The sequence below is a fragment of the Notamacropus eugenii genome, chromosome 2 (genome assembly GCF_028372415.1).
Source record: "Notamacropus eugenii isolate mMacEug1 chromosome 2, mMacEug1.pri_v2, whole genome shotgun sequence".
NCBI lineage: Eukaryota > Metazoa > Chordata > Mammalia > Diprotodontia > Macropodidae > Notamacropus > Notamacropus eugenii.
The window spans coordinates 179,452,324-179,477,224 of record NC_092873.1 but is presented as its reverse complement, the minus strand read 5'-3'; the positions used below and the strand labels follow the sequence as shown (position 1 = coordinate 179,477,224).

General features: G+C 33.7%; 1 protein-coding gene across 1 annotated transcript in view; it reads right to left on the bottom strand.

Annotated features, from left to right (window-relative positions):
* Window positions 1-24,901, bottom strand: part of GRIK2 (glutamate ionotropic receptor kainate type subunit 2) — a 791,214-nt gene that overhangs the window by 32,562 nt on the left and 733,751 nt on the right. The window contains exon 15 of the mRNA XM_072642936.1: window positions 13,964-14,189. Within this exon, the coding sequence (XP_072499037.1) occupies window positions 13,964-14,189 (226 nt within the window). The remainder of the gene's footprint in view (window positions 1-13,963; window positions 14,190-24,901) is intronic.

The window sequence follows — 24,901 nt, the reverse complement described above, 5'->3', positions numbered from 1 at the left end:
CTTAATAAACTGAAAAACATATCAGAGTCTCAAGAGACGCAGACATAGATCCTCAATTTCGAGACTTCCTTGAATCACTAAACTTGATACTTCAGTGGAACTATGAACTATGAACATAAAATCACAAGATTCCAGAATTGGAAGGAGTCTCAGTGACTATCTAGTCTAAACCATATGAGCAAGAATCCTCACTACAATACAGGAACATCCTCCTTGAATACACTTTTGTAGACTGCTTAGAAGATTCAGGCTCTTAGATAATGACAGATTTGCTTAAATAAAAGATATTCATCTAGATTATGAAAAAGTGTATCAGAACAATGCCTATATTACATAAAATGAATCTTAGCAATTGTCTTTTGTTCATATTCTGCGTTTTCTGTCTAGAAAAGTGCCATCTAACTGATACCGAAAAGAGAGAAAAAGTGGATGAAAGTTGATAGCACATAATGGAGTTATAGGTTTTGTTTTTTTTTTCTGTTCCTGATATTGACATACATTTAGTAAGCACCTTAAGTAAACATGTTAGTAAGCATGCTTAAGTGGGCAGGTCAGTGGCACAGTGCAGAGGGCACAGGAACTAGATTCAAGAACTGAGTTCAAATACAGCCTCAGACACTATCTGTGTGATCCTGGGCAAGTCACTTAACCCTGTTTGGCTCAGTTTCTTCATCTGTAAAATGAGCTAGAGAAGGAAATAATAAACCTCTGCAGTACCTTTGCCACGAATGACTTAAATGACTGAATAGAAAGACATGCTAAAATCCTACTACCTACAACTCAAGTGACCATCAGTCCTCTACTCAAAAACTTTCAATATGATGTGTGTAGGGGATAACCCATTGAAGTCCATCATCAATGGGGAAATCATCTGATTTGGAGAAAGTGTTAATTGTTAGGAAAGCTTTTGTTAGTTTGTTTGTTTTTCCTGATATGAAATCTAAATTTGACCTTTTGCTACTTGTACCCATTGCTCCTATTACTGCCTTCTGGGGCCAAACAGAAAAGTCTAATCTTTCTTCTACTCAGTATCTTCTCATATACTTGATGGTAGCTATCATGTTCCTCTTGGGTTTTCTCTTCTCTAGATTAAATATCCTTAATTCATCTAACAGATATTTTATATGGCATGGACTCACAGCACTTCATTTTTTCCTTTTTTATGGATGCTCTTCCAGTTGTAACTTTCCTTCCAAAAATATGGGCTTTTTCTCATTTTTGGATACTTCATTAGTAAGGGTATGCCCTCCACCTGCATAGATTACAACTCCCCCACATCCCATCTTATGCAATATTTGACATCTTAAAGGGAACTGTGAATTGGTATACCTATGGTCCATTGTAGAATATTGCTTATGAAAGCTTACTTTTTCTTTACTAATAGAGGCCCTTACATCTCTTAAACATATATGATTTTGCAGTGAAGATGATGAGGGAAGCAGAAAAACTAGGAAAGAATCTTTACAACTAGTGTCTATGATAAAGATCTCATTTCTAAAATACATAGAGAACTGAGTTAAATTTACAAGAATACAAGTCATTCCCCAGTTGAAAAATGGTCAAAGGATATGAACAGGTAATTTTCAGAGGAAGAAATTAAAGCTATCTATAATCATATGAAAAAATGCTCTAAATCACTATTGATTAGAGAGGTGCAAATCAAAATAACTCTGAGGTACCACATCACATCTATCAGATTGGCTAACATGACAAAAAAGGAAAATGATACATGTTGGAGAAGATGTGGGAGAAGTGGAACACTAATTCATTGTTGGTGGAGCTGTGAGTTGATCCAACCATTCTGGAGAGCAATTTGTAACTATGCCCAAAGGGCTATAAAAATATGCATAGCCTTTGACCCAGCAATACTGCTTCTAGGGCTATATCTCAAAGAGATCATAAAAATGGATAAAAGGACCCACATATAGACTAATGTTTATAGCAGTTCTTTTTGTGATGGCCAAAAACTGGAAATCCAAGGGATGCCTATCAATTGGGGAATGGCTGAAGAAGTTGTGGTATGTGAAGGTAATGGAATATTATCGTGCTATAAGAAATGATGAACAGGAAGACTTCAGAGACTTATATGAACTGATGCAGAGTGAAATGAGCAGAACCAGGAGAACATTATACACAGTAAGAGTCACAGTGTTCAAGGACTATATCTGATAAATTTAGCCCTTCACAGTAATACAAGGACCTAAAGCATTTCCAAAGAACTCATGATGCAAAATGCCATTCACAACCTGAGAAAGAGCTATATAGTCAGAACACAGAATGAAGCAGACTATTTTATCTTTTGTTATGTTTTGTTTGGGTTTTTCTCATGGTTTCTCCCATTCATTTTAATTCTTCTATACAACATGACTAACATGAAAATGTGTTTAATAAGAATGTATATGTAGAACCCATATAAGGTTGCATGCTGTCTTGGGGAGGGACAGAGGGAGGGAGGGGAAGAAAATTTAAAACTTATGGAAGTGATGGTTGAAAACTGAAAACAAATAAATGAATTATAAAAAAAGAATAAGTAGACAAAGGAAAACTAAATGACTTTAAGATCTATAATCATTTAGATGAGAAGCAGCACAGTGAAGTGAATAGAGAGCCAGTCTCAGAACCTAAAATATATGAGTTCAAGTTCCACTTTTAATACACTGTACATTCACTATCCTGGGCAAGTCATTGAAATTTTCAGCGATTCAGGCATTTCTCTAAGACTATAAGATGTAGAGAAGGTATCTGCCTGCATTCATAGAGGGAGTTTCCTATATCAATGAAATGTTAGATGCATTCCCTATCTCTATTAAGATCATTTGTTTTCATGTGGCATTCTCTAGGGAATATATAACATATAGGTGAAGTATGGTTGAGACATGCAGCAGCCAGAGTAAACTCCCTTGCTATTGTCATTGTATAGCTAGGCTATCATGTCAGTCAAGACTACAAGATGCTACATAAATGAATAATCTAATTTTCCCAAATCAATGTGCAATCATTCTCCACTAAGATTCATCACACAAAGGCATTAAGGGTTAACAAAATCTGGGATTTACCCAAGACTAATGCAGACAGATTGATGAAATTTAGAAAATGTGTACTTTCAAAGTCAGTAACTCTTTGGTTTTGAACAAAGGTTTCTCTCTTTTGCAAATGAGCCTTTTACTACATTATGGAAACGCCCTCTATTTGAAGATACTTTTGCAGATTGCTTAGAAGCATCTAGGAGGCATAATGGATAGAGTGCTGGGCCTGGAGTCAGAAGACATGAGTTCAAATCTGTTCTCTTATACTTTATTAGCTGGGTGACACTTCCACTTATTTTAGGAATTAACCAAGGCATATGCTTGTGACAGTATTTTCTTTTGAAGACTGAGTCCCACCTTCTCTATTTGCCTTTAAAAATATAATTTTGTAGGAAGCATATCAGACCAAAGCTTTAACTGACTAAGCAAACCAGCCCAAACATATTCACATTAGATACATTAAAATTATCTGTTTCAAAAAGAAACATGTATAGGCTTAGGTCCCAATAGGCTAAAATTTATAATGACACAAAGCTTAGTCTCTAACTATCTGCCCCCTTCCCCAGTTCCCCACTCTCACCCCAGGGATAATGGCTTTTATTGAACTGTATGATAAATTACTTTTTTTAATTCCTTCAAATTTTAAAATTAAGCAGAGAAGCACAAAATCACTTTCCCAGCATTTAAAGAATGCTGCTCATGTTATAAAAGAATGGAATTCATTTTTGTCCAAGGTTTGACCTGCAGAGGGATACATAATTTGCATCCATTTTGTGCATTATGTTCAACTAATGAAGACAAATGTATTCATTCATTTTAGAGAAACTGAAGAACTGAAGGCCAGCAGTTTTATGCATATGTAATGATGAATATTACAGTGCTTATTATGTGATGGATTAGGAATATTGGAGATGGACTGTGAGCAAAGAAGGGGAAAAATTGCTTCTCCTACTGACTTCTATTTTTATAAACACTGTCATCTGTCTTAAACAAATAGCAGAGTTCTTCTTTTACCAATTGCAAATCTTTTATTACCAAAAAATGAGGAAATTAGAGAGCTATAGAATGTGCTTTAAAAAGACCAAAAAATTGAATGAAATCTCAAATTGTCTTTATACCATGCATTCCTAATTTTTCTTTACTTTCCTCTCTCATATATGTACAAAACCATATATGCATCTATATATGAATGTACAATGCACACATGTATATTTCTATGAAGAGGAATAGACATTTTGAGATACACTGATATCACTCCCAGATGAGCAAACTCTTTCTACCAGCACAAGTAGGAATCTTATCTAGGATTTATAAACTTAGAGTAGAGCTGACAGCACTAAAAGTAAGTAACTTACTCAGTCACAAAGCAACATGTATCAACAGCTAGTCTTGCTTCAAAGCTGGATTTCTATTCATTATACTTGTCTTTTTGATTTTCTCCCTCTCCTGTTTTTCTGTGTCTCTCTCATTTCTCTATTTCTTTCTCACTATGTGTTTCTTTAGCTCTCCCCAATCAAAAAAAAGAAAACAGAATAATCCTTCTAAAGTCCCAAATAGAGATAGTTTTCCTAATTGTGTTTCAATCATCAGCAATTAGATAAGATTCTAGCAAAATTATCTGTAAGGACTTAGTTCTATTTTCTTTATGGAAAAAAATATTTTTGTAAAAAGTGGAATCTTATATCATTGAGAACTGTAATAGATAAAAGGATAGATTGCATATTTGCAAAAATGTAACTTTGATGAGAATACAAAATCATTTCTTGAAGGGGGAAAGAAGCATATTTTGAATAAATTTCATGTTTATAATGTTCTTTAAAAGTATTTTATTGGGGGTAGAGCCAATTTGGTAGAGAGAAGTATAATGTTAATTAGAGTTAAAGATCTTTCCTGCACATTAATAGGCCTCAGGTACCTTTAGATAATTTCTAATGAGGCATTGCATCACAAGGGTCATGCCCTCCTGCTCTAAAAAGTGTATATACACTATAAGGTGAGGTTTTTATTTGGGGAAGGGGCTTACTCTTTGGAAGAAGGTTCATGTGCCAGATTAGACTCTGGGTAGCAGTTAAGAAGCCCCCTGGCTTTGAAAACTCAGATGTTGATGCTTCTCAGATGTTGATGTATCTCTGATGTACGTATTATGGTCAGACCATTGGAAACCCTGTCTGTTGGTTTATTTCTGTGCTTGTATTTTCTCTGTTGGTGAATGTAATTAAAGAAGATTGTTGACCCCTCAAAAACTGCTTTCCTTTTAGAAAAGCAGACCTAAGCACCTGTGCAGCAAGCCCTCCTGTGTATGCTGGGGTGCTTGCCAAGAAGTTCCATGAGATTTCCCCAGTTTCTCTCAGAAATACCATTAAATCAAGCCTCTAAAAGAATTATGGAGAGACAGAATCTACAAAAAGATGGAGTGAAACAATTTTCTAGCCCAAAATAACATAGACAGACTTCAAGAAAGCTCTGTTTCACTTGGGTAAAGGGGAGCACAGCACAGAGAAGTTGGTATCTGGGTAAGCTAGTGGGAAGCTCTCAGTCACAGGACAGATCAATACCCAATGCACCTCCATTGAGGCTTAGCAGACCAGTGACACATCAGGCTAACAATGAGACCTCCAGATGCAAAGTAGCAATCAAACTGCCAACTCTGGAATCCAGGGCACAACAGGTGTGACTAGGCTGGACTACCCTAGCACATTGGGCAAGCCACTTGCCCCAGAGACTCTAGTGTAAAAACCAGTGATCAGGCCCCTGGCCCCCAGTGCAAGAAGCTTGGGGCTGTCTCCCAGAAGCAAAACTCAAATTTTAAAAAATAGCAAAAATCAGAAAAGACTATAGAAATATAGAAAGCTACTATGGCAACAAAGATCAAAACACAAACTCAGAAGACAATAATGTCACAAAGCTTACATGCAAAGCCTCAGAGGGAAATATGAATTGGTCTCAAGCCCAAAAATTCCTCTTGGAAGAACTCAAAGAGGATTTTAAAGATCAAATAAGACAGCAGAAGAAAAAATTGGAAAAAATACAAGAGTTATGCAAGAGAATTATGAAAAAAGAGTCAACAGCTTGGAAGAGGAAGTACAAAAAGTGACTGAAGAAAACAACTTCTTAAAAAGAAGAATTCACCAAATTACATGAAAAATAATCTACTGAATGAAACAACTCCTTTAGAATTAACCAAATGGAAAAGGATGTACAAAAGAAAATAATGCATTAAAAATTAGAATTAGGCAAGTGGAAACTAATGACTATGGCACAAAGAATCAGTCAGACAAAATCAAAAGAATGAAAAAAAGTATAAGGAAATGTAAAATATATCATTGGAAAAACAAGTAACCTGGAAAGGCTTATAGGACTACCTGAAAGCCAGGGGAGGGGCGGGGGAGGGAGGGAGGGAGGAAGGGAGGGAAGGACAATCTAAACAATATCTTTTGAGAAATTATCAGGAAAAACTGTCCTGATATCCTAGAACCAGAGGGCAAAATAGTCATTGAAAGAATACACTGATCTCTTCCCAACAGAAATCCCAAAATGAAAACTCCAAAAAACATTGTAGCCAAATTCCAGAACTATCAGGTCAAGGAGAAAACACTGCAAGCAGCCAAAAAAAAAATCAAATATCAAGGAGCCACAGTCAGTATTAAACAAGATTTAGCAGCTTCTATGTTAAGGGATCAGTGGGCTTGGAATATGATATTTTGGAAGGCAAAGGAGCTTGTATTATAATCAAGAATCAACTATCTAGCAAAACTGAGCATAATGTTTCAGGGGAAAAGTTGGACATTCAAAGTTACAGGGGACTTTTAAACTTTCCTGATTTAAAGATCAGAGCTGAACAGAAATTTGATCTTCAAATACAAGACTCAAGAGAAGCATAAAAATGAAAACAAGAAAGAAAAAAAGAAACATAGCATTTAATAAGCTTAAACGGTTAACATCCCTACATGGGAAGTTGATACTTGTAACTCATAAGAACTGTGTCTCTAGTAGTGCAGAGAGAAGGAATATATTTAGAGGGTATGTGTAAGTTCGCTTTGGTGTGATGATATTAAAATAATTAAGGGCTGGGGGAAAAAAGGACTGTGTACTAGGGGAAGAGGAAAGGGCGAAGCAGAATAGGGACAGCCTAAACAATATCTTTTGAGAAATTATCAGAGAAAACTGCCCTGGAGTATAAGAATAAAACAAACTTTCCTTAAAATGATAAGCAGTATTTACCTAAAAAAAAAGGATTATATGAACTTTCTCAACAAGACGGGGGGGGGGGGGGTGTGTGAAAGAGGGATGACCATTATCACCACTATTATTCAATATTGTACTACAAATATTAGTTTATCAATAAGAGAACAAAAAACGTTGAAGGAATTAGATGAGGCAGTGAGGAAACAAAACTATTACTCTTTGCAGATGATTTGATGGTATACTTAGAGAATTCTAAAGAATTAACTAAAAAACTACTTGAAATATTTAACAATTTTGGAGACATAAAATAAACACATATAAATTATCAGCATTCCTATATAATATTAACAATGCCCAACAAGAAGAGATAGAAAGAGAAATTCCATTTAAAATAATTGTAGACAGTATAAAATATTTGGGGGTCTACCTGCCAATATAAAGCCAGGAAACATATGAACACAAATACAAAATATTTTCACACAAATAAAGTCAAATATAAAGAACAGGAAAAATATCAATTTCCCATGGGGTAGGATAAGCAAATACAATAAAAATGGCAATTTTACCTAAATTAATTTACTTACAAAGTATCATATCAATCAAACCACCAAAAATTATTTTATAGAGTTAGAAAAACTAAAAACAAAATTCATCCAGAAGAACAGAATATCAATGGAATTAATAAAAAATGCAAAGGAAGGTATCCTAGCTGTACCAGATCTAAAACTATAATATAAATCAGAAATCATCAAAACTACATAGTACTGGCTAAGAAATATAATGGTGGATCAATGGAATAGATTAGGTACACAAGTAGTAAATGCTTAAAGTAATCTATTCTGTGTTTTTTTTTAATCCAAAGCTCCAGTTTATGAGATAAGAACTCACTATTTGGCAAAATCTACTAGGAAAACTAGAAAGCAGTAGGAACTAAAAATAGTCCAATATCTTACACCCTTTACCAAGATAAAGTTTAAATGTGTACAAGATTTAGACATAAAGAGGGATATCATAAGCAAATTTGGAAAGAAAGGAATAGTTTCCCTGTCAGATCTATACAGAAGGGAAGAATTTGTGATCAAACAAGAGATAGAAAACACTATAAAATACAAAATAAATAATTTTGATTACATTAAATTAAAAAGGTTTTGTACAAACAAAACTAGAGCAATCAATATTAGAAGGAAAACAAAAAGAAGGGAAAAATTTTTACAGCAAGAGTTTCTGATAAAGGCCTCAATTCTCAAATATATAGAGAACTGAGTCAAATTTATAAGAGTACAAGTTATCCCCCAACTGATAAAAGGTCAAAGGATATGAATAGTCAATTTTCAGATGAAAAATTAAAGCTATCTATAATAAGAAAAATGCACTAAATCAATTAATTAGAGAAATGCAAATCAAAACAACTTTGAGTTACCACATCATACCCCTCAGATTGGCTAATATGACAGAAAAGAAAATATGATAAATGCTAGAGAAGATGTGGGAAAATTGCAACACTAATGCATTGTTGGTGGAGTTGTGAACTGATTCGGCCAGCCATTCTGAGGAGCAATTTGGAACTATGTACATAGGGGAATCAAACTGTGTATACACTTTGACCCAGCAATACCACTACTAGGTCTATAATTGAAAAAGGTTATGAAAACGAGAGAAGCACCCATATATGTACAACAATATTTATAGCAGCTCTTTTTGTGCTGACAAAAATTGGTAATTGAGAAGATACCAACCAAATGGGAAATGGACAAACAAGTTGCAGTATATGAATGTAATGGAATACGAACCATAAGAATACGAACTATATATTGTGCTATAAGAAATGATGAGCAGGTGGATTTCAGAAAAACCTGGAAAGACTTTCACGAACTGATGCTGAGTGAAGTGAACAGAACTAGAACACTGCACACAGTAACAGCAACCTTGTGTGATGGTCAACTAAGATTGACTTTCTTTCCAGCAATACAAGGAGCCAAGACAATTCCAAAAGACTCATGATGGAAAATGCTATTTATATCCAGAGAAAGAGCTATGGAGTCTGATTGCATATAGAAGTATACTATTTTCACTTTGGGGTTTTTTTGTGTCTTTTCCTTTTTGTTGTGTTTCTTCTCTCACAACATGACTAATAATGGAAATAGGTTTATATGACTGCACATTTTTAACCTATACCAGGTTGTTTGCTGTCTTCGGGAGGGGGCTGCGGACAGAGGGAGGAAGAAAAAAATTTCCAACTCAAGATCTTAGAAAAAAAATGAATGTCGAAGAAAAACTACTTTATTAGTAATATTTACCTCATTTTTTCAACCCTTTTTTGCCCCTTGAATTTTTCCCATGAAAGGAAAGAAAAGTAAAACTACACTAAAGCGGAACAAAGTAGCAGCCAGCAGTCTGGATGTGTTTGCCCATGCTGTGGCTTTCCTGCCAGGACATGGCCTGCTGGGCTTTCCTGCCCTACTCTACAAAGTAGTACACATAATCAACATTGGAGATGGAGAGAATAAATAGGCTTTTAACACTGGCAATCAAAAAGAGGGAAGAAATGTTGCAGAAAACGTTGTTAGGTAGCAATGTTCTCTTTTCTGATAAAATAGATTATTGCCTACAGTGAAGCAAAGAAAGAGCATTTTCATGGATTCCACTTTTTAAATACTTCTTAATGAAAACTGCTGTGAATTGTCATTTTACCCTCTCCAACCTGACATTTTTTCTATCCTTCTTTCCAAATGTAAGGTAATGCAAAGTTCACTTAACTCATTACAAGTCCGAACACATATGTCTTTGACAAACTACCAACATAGGGAATGTGTCTTATTTATAAAAGGTGGGAAAAGATCCTTACAGGCTTTAAAATCTAGACGGAATTTAATATTGCCCAAACATAATTAAACTAGCTGATGTTTACACAACATTTACCTTCAAGGTATTTGTTGCTGATTACTCCACTAAGGTATTTTGATGTAAACAGAACCTCCCTAATTAAATAGCTTGCCTCTGACACATTCAGTTTTCCTGCACCACAGCAATGAGACATACTCCCATTGATGAATTGTGATGACACATACACTAAATGAATCACACAGGAGAAATTACAGTACATAACTAAACAGTGGCAGACAAAAGCACACTTTGACTTTACTAATAAGCCAATGAATAAAGATAAAAAGTGAACAAGTTTGTTGATTGTGATGCCAGTATATTTCTATTATTTTCCCAAAAGAGTAATCATATTTTTAAGAAGTCTTCTCTTCTTGACCCCCTAGACACACAATGTGATTCAGTAGAAAAAACAATGAGCTAAAATCTCAGCTCCTCTACATCCAATCTGTGTGGCCTTGGACGAGTCACTTCTATCTGGACCTTGGTTTCTTCATTTGTAAAATTGGGGTGAGGGTAGTAACTGATCATCTCTTCTAACTCTAGATTTATGAACCTAAGACTTGACAACATGGACATTACACTAAGGCAAAGTTCCTCTCTTTTCCCATATTGGAAAGTCTGAGAGTTTTATTCCAACCTATCCAGGAACTTGTTCCCACCTTCCCATCATCCGGACCAGTACAACAAATTAATCTTTCATGAGGGAGAGGAGGACATGATATCAGGATATATTTTGTCATGACTTACAATCTTTATTTGGTCAATTTTAGACAGAAGATTTGAGAAATACTTTAACATAATTTTACAGTGTCCATCTCTAAGAAATATGTGTATTTCAAACTTCCCTCCTTCCTTATACCTGGAAAAATCATTTTGTTAAAGAAGGAATGGTGCTGCATTTAGAGCCAGTGGACCTGGTTTTGAATCTTTGTACTGTCACAGTACTTGAGTGATTTTTGCCAAATCTCTTAACCTCTCTTAGCCTTAGTTTTTACATTTCTAAACTTAGGCTATTGGATTAGGCAAATCTAATTTCCTTCCCAGTTTTAAATATGCTGTCCTATAGTTTTTAAAAGAAAAGATACAGATGATTGAATTTACTGAGTATAATTGGGTGTAGTATGATGACAGAATATTTGGCAGGTGTAGATTATTCTGTTTGCCTAAAATTGTTTTTTGGGGAATGGGGGGTAAGGAATCAAGTGTCTCATCTTCAACTAGTATAGAACTGCATGGTATTGTGCTTATTAATGGCACAGCCAAATATAAATAATTCATGAAGTCATATTTCCAGCAGAAGTATGAAATAGCAGATCATAAATTATTGCCTGAAACCTTTTTCTCTGCAGTGAAGTCTTTAATTTAAGGGAGTGGAGTGTGAAATACCTTTTTCTAAATCACACTTCTTTGATGAAATTTTATGAATACAAACTGCTTTCAAAATGTGCCTATTCCAAATAACATTTTAATTGTGTTCTATATCATGAATGAATATAAAAATTTATTCATTCAAAGCTTTGGCATTAAAGTTTATAAGTTAAATTTGAGGAAAACAATTAAATTGAAATAGAAGAGTAAAAAAAAATGTAAACAAATGACCAAGATAGTGATAGCTTTGCATTCAAATTATCCTGTATATTCCCTTTTAGATTTATGTTGAAAACAGAAAAGTAATAGATGCATAAAATATATTCCTTTCTGAATAAAATCAATGTACTTGGCATGTATTTGTTGTTGAGATGAAGAGGAAAATGCCATTATTATACACATTGTGATCCATAGATCCTTTGTTTCTGAAAGTATATGGGAATGAAGTGAAAACAATCATTCTGAAATAATACCAGGTGAAAGCCTCAGGATTTTCTTTTGATCTTTTGAATTTATATGAGTGTATGTTTATCTCTTCTATTAAAGTCCCAGGAGGCTCTGCCAGCAGGCTTTGAGCCCCAACCACATACAAGATAAGATTTGTAATAGTAAACACTATACTTTTTTTAAAGTTCATTAGTTAAAATAAAAAAATGAAAACTAAATCTAAACAAATTTATCTAGAAGCAGTCACAGAGTTAAAAAGTATATTTCTCAAGGTTGTTGCATGTTTTCATGAATCTGAAATTGCTCTGACCTGGTTAAATATTGTAATAAAATTCACAATTATATAATGCCTTCAGGTTTGCAAAGTGTTTTCTTCATAGCTACTCTGTGAGACAAGAAATGAAGCTATAGCTATACCCATTTTGCAGAAGTTATGATCTGTCCAGTGTTATATAGTTTATAAATATCTAAAAGTAGTCTCTGGTTTTCCAAGTTCTGTTTTACAAAACTATGTTATGCTACTTTATCATCACAAGAGATACTGTTAATAACTTTGCTTTCTCTAGATAGGTACCAAGAGTTGTCCTGGTTGAAAAGCCTTTATCTTACAATTTGTTTTAAGATTTTGCCTGTCAACCCAAGGATATATGGAAAATTAGCTTACAGGAAATCTTCGTTTATAGAACAGAGTGACTATTGAAAAAATATATGAAAAATTAAGCTTTATGAAGCATCATTTCCCCACATACAAGTATTATAAATATAAGGTATCTCACTGGAAAATATTCTCCAGTGAACTAAGCAGGAAACTTCTCTCTCTCTCTCTCTCTCTCTCTCTGTATGAAAAAGGGAGTTTATATGTGACACACTCACACTGTAGTATTACTGTCACAATACGAGGCCTCAGAGTTGGATTCTTAGCATCAAATAATACTATGTTTTAGAAGTGGTTGGAGTGTGGGAGGGGGCAATGGAGGTACTTCATTTAAGAATAGTTCCAGGAATCATTGAATTTTTTTTTTTTTTTACCAAAACTTGTCATAAAGACTCATCATGTTGGCACTAATGTTGGCACAACTTTAGACCTTAAGTTCTTCCCATGGTTTTCAGCAAGGCAGGATTAGACTGTGACCATTTAAAGGTATTATTCTGTTTTTTATAATTTAAGGAAACGTTTTCTGGATCTAAATCTCCAACAATACAAATATATTAGCCTTTTCCATCTCTAACCTTATTTAACTAGTTTTCAAGACTGTGACTCTAAGAAAATTTAAATTTTATGCTCTGAGATGCTTTTTCAATAGAGAATTATGGATACGAAAGGATAGACATCATCTAGACCTCTTCTTTATATGGGTAAGAAGGCTGAGCTTCAAAGACATAAAGTGATTTGCTCACACAAGAAGCTAGAAAAGAACAAAGGAATAAAGGAACGAAGGATAAAAGGATGGAAGAAAGGACGACCTAATTAAGTACCTACTATATCCTGGGCACTATACTAAGTGCTTCAAAAACACCTCACATATAATCCTTGCATCTCTGGGAGGGTTGTTCTAATACCAAACAAAATGAGATTTTATAACTTACCCAGCATCACCAAACTAGTAAGTACCTAAGGCTGGATTTGAACCCAGGTCTTCCCGACTCCAAACCTAGGGCTCTATTCAGTGTATTACCTACTTATGTCAGCTAGTTAGTACTAGAACTGGGTCAAGACCATAGGTCTCCCAAATCAATCTTCTTAAACTTACTACGTATGTAGTAAACAGTAGATAAAATTATTTTTAAATGGGCTAGTTGTTAAGAAGGAAGTAGGCAATAAGAATATGATATATTTATTTTTACTACTTGTATAACAATTCTTTCTCCATTTCCACATAATCACTCAATTTAAACATGCAAATGTTGCCCTGCTTCTAATCACTCCAAGAGCAAAGAATATTGCTGAGGTCATAAAGAAAATCCTTAATGGCATATGGAATCATAATTTTTTCTATTCTCTTGCTGCAACTAAGATTAATGAACAAAGTACAAAGAGCTGAAATGCAACCTACCCATGGGAGTGCCAACGCCATAACCTTTGGAGTCTATAAGGCCTCCAATCTGTGTCAGGTTACAGTTCCGCTGTGTGACAAACTCAATGGTTGTTGACTCCATTAGGAAAGCATAATCAGAGGTGAGTACACGCTGGATACCTTCTTCATTACTTTTGACAAGCACTGATTGCCTTCTGCTACTCATAAAGGCCCACATTTTGTCATAAGTGGAGATTTTTGATTTCTGAAACAAAAAAAAGAGGAAAAGACATTTTTTTCTAATAACATAAGTCCTGGTTCATACTTGATATATGAAAGTTGTAAATGGAATTGCTATAAATATAATTGCATTAGATATTTATGTTTAAATACATACATGTATGTATCACATATACATATATATATGTATACACACATGTGTGGATATCATTGTATGTAACCTTTTATAAACCATTCTTTCCCAAAATTCTATGACCTAATATTCATATAACATATATATATTATAATTATTTATATAATTTATATTATATACATTTATATAATACAGTCTGCTAATAATGCTTTGAAGATAGCAATGGTAAAACGGGAAATTTAAAACAAAATTAGTAGAGTGGAATTTATATGCATTCTTTAGGCAATACCCCATCTGTCATTCTTAACATTCATTATTTTGGTTTCTTTAACTCTGGGAGAGAAAATGGGCAGGACTTTCTTCAGTGAAAATGGTTCTATTGCAACTATCACTTTAACCTGCAAAGAGACATAGACTTCTATGCATATATGAAAGAAGCTGAGGGTATTTGTTCTAAATAAGTACAAATTTATATCACCACTGAGATACATTCTTTTCATTGTGAAGTTTATTTACATTTACCACAAGAAAACAAAAAATCTTTCATTTGAGTTTTGTAAATAACTACAATAGTCAGAACAAATAAAACTTAGTATTTTTATATTTTACACACAAAGCTCAAGTGTGTTTTTTCAGGGTTTCACTGTTAAAGTGGAAGAAGGGGCTATCATCAGAATGCACTGATAAAACATGCATTTGAAGAAACTAGTTCCCATTGAAGGTTGATTTGATAATCACTATCCTTGACAACATATCATAATCATATACCAAAATAAAGTCTTTCTTCTACACACCAGACCCATATAGATAGGAATGATGATATTGTATTCAAAAGTGCAAGCTTTTATTTTTCTCTCATATGAGATTATATGCAATATATTGGTATATTAGACACACTTTGATTTTTTGCAAATTTCATTCATAAACATGAAATTGCCATTATATTCGCTGAAAGCTAGGAGAAAATGGTGCTAAAGAGGATGTTTTGATGACAGAATAAAAATTAATAATGCACTGATATACTATCTCATCAAAAAATGCTTCTAAAATGAATGTTCATAGGTATTGTAAATATTTACATACATATACATATATATACATACACACATGTGTATATATATACATACACACGTGTATATATATGTATATGTGTATGTGTGTGTATATATATATACATATATATATATACATATATATCTCCCAGAAAAGCACCAAAGCATATAGAAAACATAAGGGCTCATGATTTGAAAGAAGGAAATGAAACATCTACACCAGGATGACTAGAATGGCAGATGCTAACAAATGTGGAGACATGCCAGGTTCCTCTAGAAAAGAAACCAAGTCTTACAGATGGGAAACAAATTTAAAGGAAATGATTTATGATATGATGGAGTTTAGATCTAAATTATTAAAACAAATGATGAGAAAGTTTGTATATTATTCATTTATCTACCTGAATAAGTAGAATATTGATAGAGACAAGAACAAAAATAATTTAACTTCATTTTCAAGGCTAAATAATATCTGTATTATTTTTCACATTTCTAGAAAAGTCAAGGATGATATTTAGAATGAAATCTTAGTAAGGGAGAGTGATATAGGTTGAGAATAGCAATAGAAGACTTTAGCTGTATTTTATTCATATTGAGGAGTATCTGGAATCAGATTTAAACCACTATCACAAGTGCCATGTGGTTTGTTTCGCTTTAAATATAGAGACAATATAGAATTCGTAAATTGAAACCAGATCATCCAACAGAAAATTGTTTGATATTCAAAGTGGTATGAGTACTCATATACTACTAGCATAATTAATATCATCATGGAAGGGAGAACTGTAATTTTTGTTACTTAGGTTTAATACCAATATCCAAAATAAACAAAGATTAAAAGTGGGTGGGAAAATGGATTGTCCAAATTATATAGATAATTGTCTCCAACCTCTGTTTCATTTTAGCTGTAAAAGTGTAACCTTTTAGTAATCCTCCTTATACCTTGTAAAAGTTGTCAGTTTTACTTTTATGACATGCTACACGCTACACTAGTCATGATTACAATCATGATTACAACCAAATACAACAATCTATAAAAACAGGTATATTTGCTTCAAAGGTAAGATGGCTGGCATTAGAAGAATAAATGGATGGCACGATACTAAATTTAGGACAGAATACAACCATCAACAGAAAATCAGATATCTTCTCAAAGAAATGGGATATAAAATGATGACAGAGAAAGAAAAACAATTTCTCTAAATAAATGAGTGAAAAGACAAAATCTTCCATCTGTTCACTTGAGATTATGTCTATACAATAACTACAGCTTGATAATACCAAAGCACAGTACAGTAGTAATATCTTAAGAACTATACCCAATTTTAAGAAATTTACTACAATTTTAATAAAAATATACCAAATCAGGTAGAACATTATGTGGAAAAGTACAGCAGCTCCATATCCATTAAAAAAATGAAACTAGATGTTTTATCTACTTTTATCATCAAAAACATCTTTCCTGGATATTGTTTATATTTAATCCAAAGAATCCGTGTAGGTATTCTCTAAACAGATGTAAATCATACAACTAATCCATGCCTGATCATCTGTTATGACTATTGAATATAATTATAAATGGTGTCATTATGTAAATACCATAACTGTTAGACCAAAGACACAGTAAGCATCAGATTCTTGATTTTTCATTTGCTTGAGAAGGAAGTTGAATCTGTGTTTGTTTAGGAAAACATGCAAAATGTTCCTGACACTTTGTCATTCATTACAATACCCAAAGGATACTACTATCAAAGACGTTCCTTTCAAATACAATTGAAAACTCATAAACATTAAGGGATGTTTGACACTGGTACATTCTAAAATGTTATTCCTTTGAAAAAAACCAACATATAGGAGAGTCTTTCTGTGCATTAAAAGTCTTTAAATGATATGTACTGTTAGTGACCCTTCATTAGCAAAAGGCAAATATTAAATTTGTTTTTATATCAAATCATGAAATGTCTTTCTCACAATAGAAATCTCACCTTCCTCAGATCTCCTTTAGCAATTACTAATTTAGGTACCTCATTATATACTGTCACACTGTATTATTCCATTATCCCATAATCTCCCCAGTTTCCCATGAGACTGCAAGTTCCTTGATGATAGAAATATTTTTGTTTTATGATTCTGTACACTTCCCTCTAATTTTCCTTCTCCCACATCCAATAGCAAGTGATCTTATAATGATCCAGAATTATGTGGTGGCAATCAAATTAGGATCTTTTGTTGTTTTTGTTTTACTAAAAGTGCCTCTGATTGAATAATGTGATTAAAGAAGATCTTTTCCACCCATTGATGGACCTGACCTTTGTGGGAAGCTTGATTAGGGGAGTTGTTTTGCGGAAGGGTCCCAAGTATATTTTGTTTTTGAGGTACTGGGTCAGAGGGTTATGCCTTCTGGCTCTAAAAAGTGTATAAATACTCCGAGGGTGAGGTTTTACTTGGGAGCTTAGGTTTTATAAAGTTTGAATGCCAGATGAAGACTCTAGAATGCAACTTTAAGGAGCCCCTCAGCTTTGAAAACCCAGATGTCAGTGCTTCCCTCTCTAGTAACTATGTTCAGATAGTTGAAGTCCAACTGTCTGTTGAATTCAGGCAGAGGAAGCCATGTCTGTTGATCTTTTGATTTCTCTGTATTTTCTTTGAAATTCAGGGTGCTGACTGCCCTGAACTAACTGAATAATATATGTATTTGGTTAAAGTAATGATACATGTGCTTGATTAAAGGGATTGTTAACCCCTTGAAAGTTGTTTTCCTTTTATGAATGCAAAACTAAGAACCTGTGATAGCAGACCCCCCTCTGTAAGTTGGGGTGCTTACTGTTACAAATTAGCATGTGAAGAACTTTTCACCACTTTCTACAGAAGGAAAATTTGTAGATCCTCCTAAGTTCACTTACTTGAGAAGTTTTCTCAAAGACTTTCCATATGAAATACTAGTGGTAGTCAGATACCTTCAGTTCAAGAGAAGATTAAAGGAGGGTAAAATGTTCTGGGGATATCTCTTGTAATCTTTATGACAGAGGAGCATAAGAGACAAGTGAAAACATGCAGTTTGACACAGTGGAAGAAACTGGTCTGGAATCAAAGGACCTTAGGTTCATATCCCACCTCTCTTGGCTCCTACCTCTATAACTTTGAGCAAGTCACAGCCTCCTTAGATCTCAGTTTTGTCTTCTGCAAAATGAGAGAATTGAACAAAATGACTCTGGGGCCCTTCAATATATAGATCCCTTGATCTATGAAATACCCTCTTTCTTACAAATGGGGTTGTATTTTAAGGAAGAAATTATGCCACAGAGCAGATATAGGACCTGAATACTTAACAGAAATTATGCTTTCTCCTTCTTTGGTCCATATAGAAAACACCATGCAGACACAGATAAGGAGGTGAATGATATTTAGGTTATGACAAATTCCTCTAAAGAAGAAAAATTCAAAGTCAGATTTCAAGGATTTGTGAATTTGTCAGTAAGTGATATTCTCAAAGCTGATACAGATCACAACCTTAAAACAATTTAGGTGTAACTTTTTGAGAGATGTTGTGGCCAAAGGGTTCACCCTGTAGCTGGGAATGGGCCTTTCCAAAGTTTGGTAGGTAGGTCCTTGGACAACAGAGATGTAGTAGGTCACAGGTCCCTAGTTTTAAAGTTTGGTAGGACTCTCAAGAATCCTGAATCACTAGAGTAACAGCACCGACTTCAGTAGAAACTATAAATTGCCATTACTAAATACCTCCTACATGTTGACAGAAGGCATAAACAAAGTCCTAATCATTTGAATATTCTAATGCATGCAATATATACATATATATGTATATGTATGTATATTATGCATGTAAGGAGAAAGAGAGAGAGAGTTGTAACTATCTTTTCAAACATTTCAGGATTTCTTAACTGCAATGACTGATTTGGATTGATTGCTAAAATGTATCCTCACCCTGGATCCCACAAAGTATATTAGAGGTATTAGAGAAACACTGTGATATAGTACAACATGGGAGTTGGAGTCGGAAGACCTAGGTTTAAATCTAAGATTATTACTTTGTTGGTGTTGATCAGTAGTTTTTCAATTGTGCCCCACTCTTCATGACCTTATTTGGGGTTTTCTTGGCAAAGATACTAGAGTGATTTGCCATTTCTTTCTCCAGCTAGTTCATTTACTGATGAGGAAATTGAGGCAAACATGGTTAAGTGACTTGCCCAGGGTCATACAGCTAATACGTGTCTGAAATTGGATTTGAACTCAGGAAGTTGAGTCTTCTTGACCCTGGGTCTAGTTCTATCCTGATCTTGTTACTGATCCTAGCTACCCTGATCTTGTTACTTACTGCTTATGCAAATGGAAGAAAGTCATGTAAGCTTCTCTAGGTTCCACCTTCTTCATTTGCAAAGTGCAAGAATTGGACTAAGCAATCTTTAAGATTCTTTCCAGCTCTAGATCTTATAATGCCACTCTGCATAAACATATAAACAAGATATATTGTTCTGGGCTGTGAAATCATACTTTCATTTTAAAACCCTGGTACACAGAAAGGACAATTTACCATTTAAAATATCACAAGCACTAGATGGCGCTGAAGATAGAGTCAGGAAGACAAGTTGAAGTCCAAACCAATTTCTGATGCTAATTGTTTAACCTCTGTTTGCCTCAGTTTCTTCATCAATAAGGACAGTGTCAGCAACCCTAGCTGCCAGAGTTTTGTGCAAATAAAATGAGATATTATTTGTTAAGCATTTTGCAAACATTAAAGCATGATACGTTAGCTATTATTATTACTATTATTATTGTTATTAAAGAATATGGAGACCTTGAAAATTACTTATTATAATACCATTATTATACAAATAATGATAAAGTAACTTGTTCAAGGGGACAGTGAGACAATATGGTCTAGCTCTCAATTCCCTATCAAATGCTCGTTCGATAATGACACATTGACTATCACCTTTTTTTTCTCTTGAGCTGTTTCTTGATTTCCCCACATGCTGGGAGAAAGATGCATTTATATAAAAGGAAAAGAAAGTATTTGAAATTTTGAAATTATCAATTAAGTGACTATGAAACTGAACTTCAAATAAGCATAAGGTTAATGTTTAGTATGAAATCTGAAAGAAGAATTTGGGACTGATTTTTTAGCCAATTTTAGATATGGAAGTGGACAGAATTCTTAAACACTAGGAAACAAGCACTGTTTTTTAAAACATGCAAAAGTCTCTAGAGTAAAAGAGGATAATTTCTTTAGGTCTCTCCTTGACTGAATATACTACTTAGCATCAATGATTTTCTTATTCTCTCATTCCAGGCTTATCTAAACCACCTGCTGATCTGTAATTGGATTTCCTAAGTAGAGCTATATGCCAGGAAGAAGCAGCCCTATACAAAGAATCAGTCAGTCCTAAGGCATAGTACACCTCCTATTGTAAATTAATAAACCCACACACTATCTTACAATATAATCTCCTGTGAGCGTGAAGAGCATGAGACAGTTCATGTGGAAATAGAAACTCCTAGCTATAGTCTTTTGCTTTCTGATTTTTTATGACTTCTTTCAATTCAATAAGAATAACAATACTATTGACTAAAAAAAGTACAAAATACCTAGTCACCCTTTTGTACACTTCTCATTATGAAATGAATATTCACCAAGGAAGTCAAAAGTACAAAAATAATGATAAACTGCTGGTATTTCTATAGTACTTTAAAAATTATAAATTCTTTTCAATATGTTATCTCATTCGATCCTCACAAGACTGTGAGATGCAAACTATTATTATATCCATATAACAAATAAGGAAACAGAGTCTAAAAGAAATTTAAAAATTTACCCAGGGTCACAAAGTTACTAATTTTCTGAGGAGGATTTAAGCTCAAATCCAACAATATTCAGAGTCACAGAGTTGCCTTCCTAAATAAGGTAATCAATATATAGAAATACTACTCTATTTCTTTATCTGGACACTGAGGACACCTTAGGTTCTTACAAGCTATGCCAGCTTAGCAACAAGTTTGTACAGGTCTACAAAGCTGAAAAGGCTTCTATTTTGGTTTTGGCAAGACTCAAATACATGCTCTTGGAGGAGTTACATAGCTAAGGGGACAGAGGCTCACTACCAGATGACAGGCAAAGATAAGATTTGTATGTATGGGCTGGGTGGGGGTGGGAGGTCCAAAAAAATGTTATAACAACTCTATCCTAGAAACAATATTTTCTAGACTTTATTCTTTTTTTTTTTTTGCCACATGACACCAGAACAGCTTTCCTTGAATTTTCCTCTCTCCTCTTCCTCATTCATTTCTGTTTCCTCAACTTCCTTATTTCATAAAACTGATATTCCATTGATTCAGTATGTTGTTGTCTGGGAGTATTTACTTCATCAGACTGCTGAGCCTGGTAACCTCCCATGTAAACCAGCTGATTGAATTTCTGCTGCATCAGCATCAATCCAATCAAAACCATTCACATAGAACACTCTCCTTTGTAACGGCAGTTTTCACGGCTCATTGAGCAGAAATGAAGAAACGTAGGGAAAGGTGCTGCTATCAAGAAGACAGTTACAAGCAATAAGAAATGCGGCACGTGGAAAATGATTTTTTCTCATGTGACAGATATGTTTATCTCTTTTTTTTTGTTTCAGGAAACATAATTCAACCTAAATATTTAAAAGTCTTTAAAGGAAAAGCTAATAAATGGACATGGTATTAACCTATCAGCTAAGCCAATAGAACTTTACATTAATTTTCTTTTTTTTTAATGTGGAAATAAGTTGAGACTTTTTCCCTTAAATTCACTAAAGCATTTAGGCAAACAATTATCTTTTAAATAAATCATTTAAATACATCATTTTATTTTGCTTTTTTTGGTGGGGGAAGGAAGAGGAAACAGAACAACTTGATTATATATACAGCATATTAGAATTGAATGCAGGCTCAGCAGTCACATTTTGCCTGCCTTTGCGAGGTAATACTTTTGGAAAATTAGTTTTAAACTTATTGCTATTATTATTATAATAATTATTATTGTAGAAAGTCATTTAAACTCTCTGAGACTCAATTTCCTCCCCCATAAAATAGGGATAAAAGTGTCTTTTGTACCTAACCTTAGGGGAGGCCTAAGCTAAACCATATCATATATATACATATATATATATGTGCACACATACATATATATGTGTGTACATAAATATATATATGTATATATATGATATGCATATATTACATATATTAAGTATTTTATAAACATGTATATAAAGCATTTTGTAAACTTTGAACATTATACAAATAGAAGCTATTAAATCTTATTGTTTTCATTTTATTAATGGAGTTCAGATAAAGGTAGTCCTGAAGGAAGCCACAATCCTGCAATTATCCTTTAACATTCAGTGCCCTATGGAATACATTGTTATTCAGTCATTCAGACATATCTGACTCGTCATGGGTGTAGGGTTTTTTTGGCAAAGATATTAGAGTGGCTTGACATTTTCTTTTGCAGTGAATTAAGGCAAACACTGGTTAAGAACTCTATCCAATGAGCTACCCAGCTTGCTCCATGGAATACATAACAACTAAAATAACTGATTGTTGTAGTGGAACAAGATTATTTAGATGAAAACTCAACATCTGTAGAATAACCAAAAGCATCACTGGCATAACTTCAGTAGCAGACTGAATGATAAAAATATCTCTCTCATTCTCTTCCTACTTGGTTTGATATACTCTGCTAGGACGATATTTTGAAACTTATTGTCCCATCTTGTTTGGTTATTCTTATTGTTCAGTCATTTCTTAATGACTTTTTTAAAATAGAGAATTCAAGATCATGTGCCTGGAGATTAATCATGTGAGAATAATTTCCAAAATTCTTATGGTTCATTTCATACTTCCACAAGTGTACATTAAGTCGTACTGTGTATGTGTGCATTAGTTGACATACATTTGTTCCATTCCGTTTTGATTTCAGGATGCCAGTAGTTACAGCCATTAAGACAAACTCTTCAATATAGTTATGCTTGATGTTTAATGCCTGGAGAGATCAAGACACTCATATATATTACCTGAATGAGAAATAGTTCAAAGAAATTTTAACTTTCCTTATTGTTGGGTAATAATTCTACACTGCTTAATTCTAAATGACATTTTGATAGCATTGGAGAAAGATTCCATGAGATGAAAGGGGCTATTTAATGCACATATATGGGTACATATATACGTATATGTATCTATAAATTCATATAGCTTGATGGCATCCATGTACATCACATGACTAAAAGAGGTTTTGGTTCAATTTCCTCTTTGAAATCCAGGCTTAATTTTATTTAGGGAAATTATGATGAACTTGAAACCAGGTAGTAGGTAGAACCATTATGAGATTAAACTATGTTCCTTAAAAATGCGATATTTCATACCAATTGTTCAAGCCATTATTTGATATGTTTTTCAATCGCAAATAATTCTCCATGTGGATGTATATTCCAGTGTTCTTGCTGTGTTTGGATTTATTTCATGTGTTTGGAATACATCAACAAGCCATGAGTACAGATTTAAATCAAATCTTTATGTTCACAAAAATATTTTAAATGTTATGGCAATTTAATTACCATGGCATTTTATGTTTAACTATTACCATATCAATAACAACCTGGAACTTTTGGAACATGCCATTTCTCATCATCAAAAATAGTACTTTTCACATAATTATCCTCGGTTGTTTTTAGTGATACATGTGAAAACTTTGTTTAAAGCATACAAATATACCTGAGCGTGCTGGAGACAGCTCATACCAGCTTGCAAGAATCAACTGTTAAATTTCAGTGTGAGCATTTATACCTCAGACATTATAAAATGCTATAAATCAGGGCATTGATTCATTGTTTTGTGGATTGTATAAATTTAAGAAAGTGATGAAAAGTGCTAATATACGTTAAACTTAAATGTGTAGTACACTTTTTTCTGCTTTTAGTTGTTAACATTTACTAGGAAACTTCTACAAACATGTAATTGACCAATATTTGAAGATGTTCTCCCATTTCCTTGGTGTTCTCTTAATATAAATGGGTTTAGGCTTATGCCCAAGAAAATGTTGAAAAAAAGTGCTTTGTTAGCAATTAATGCAGCACTGTGAAGTGTTTGACTTAATAATTATAGATTGTATGTGGCTCTGAGACTTTGCAGTTTTGTAAAGAAGCTAAAGCATCAGTCATCTTGCTTGACATAACTGCTCCATCCTTCCTTATAGAAAAGAAACTTTCTGTTTCTTGTTTCATCCAACTTGTGTTTTTATTTATATCAAGTTTCTTGCAATTGCATAAAGTAGCAACTTTTTCACATTCTCCATTTCCAAGAACTCTCTCTTTTGATTGCTTGTTAAGACTGTTGTATAACACTTTTGATGGATGTTGATTCGTTCTTTACATTGTTTTGATTCCTCATGTCACTTTAACTTTTTGATTTTAGGATTAAAGGATTAAAATTGATTAAAGGAATCAAGAATTTCATATATGTATGCATATATGTACATATACATATATATATACTCAAACATATACGTGT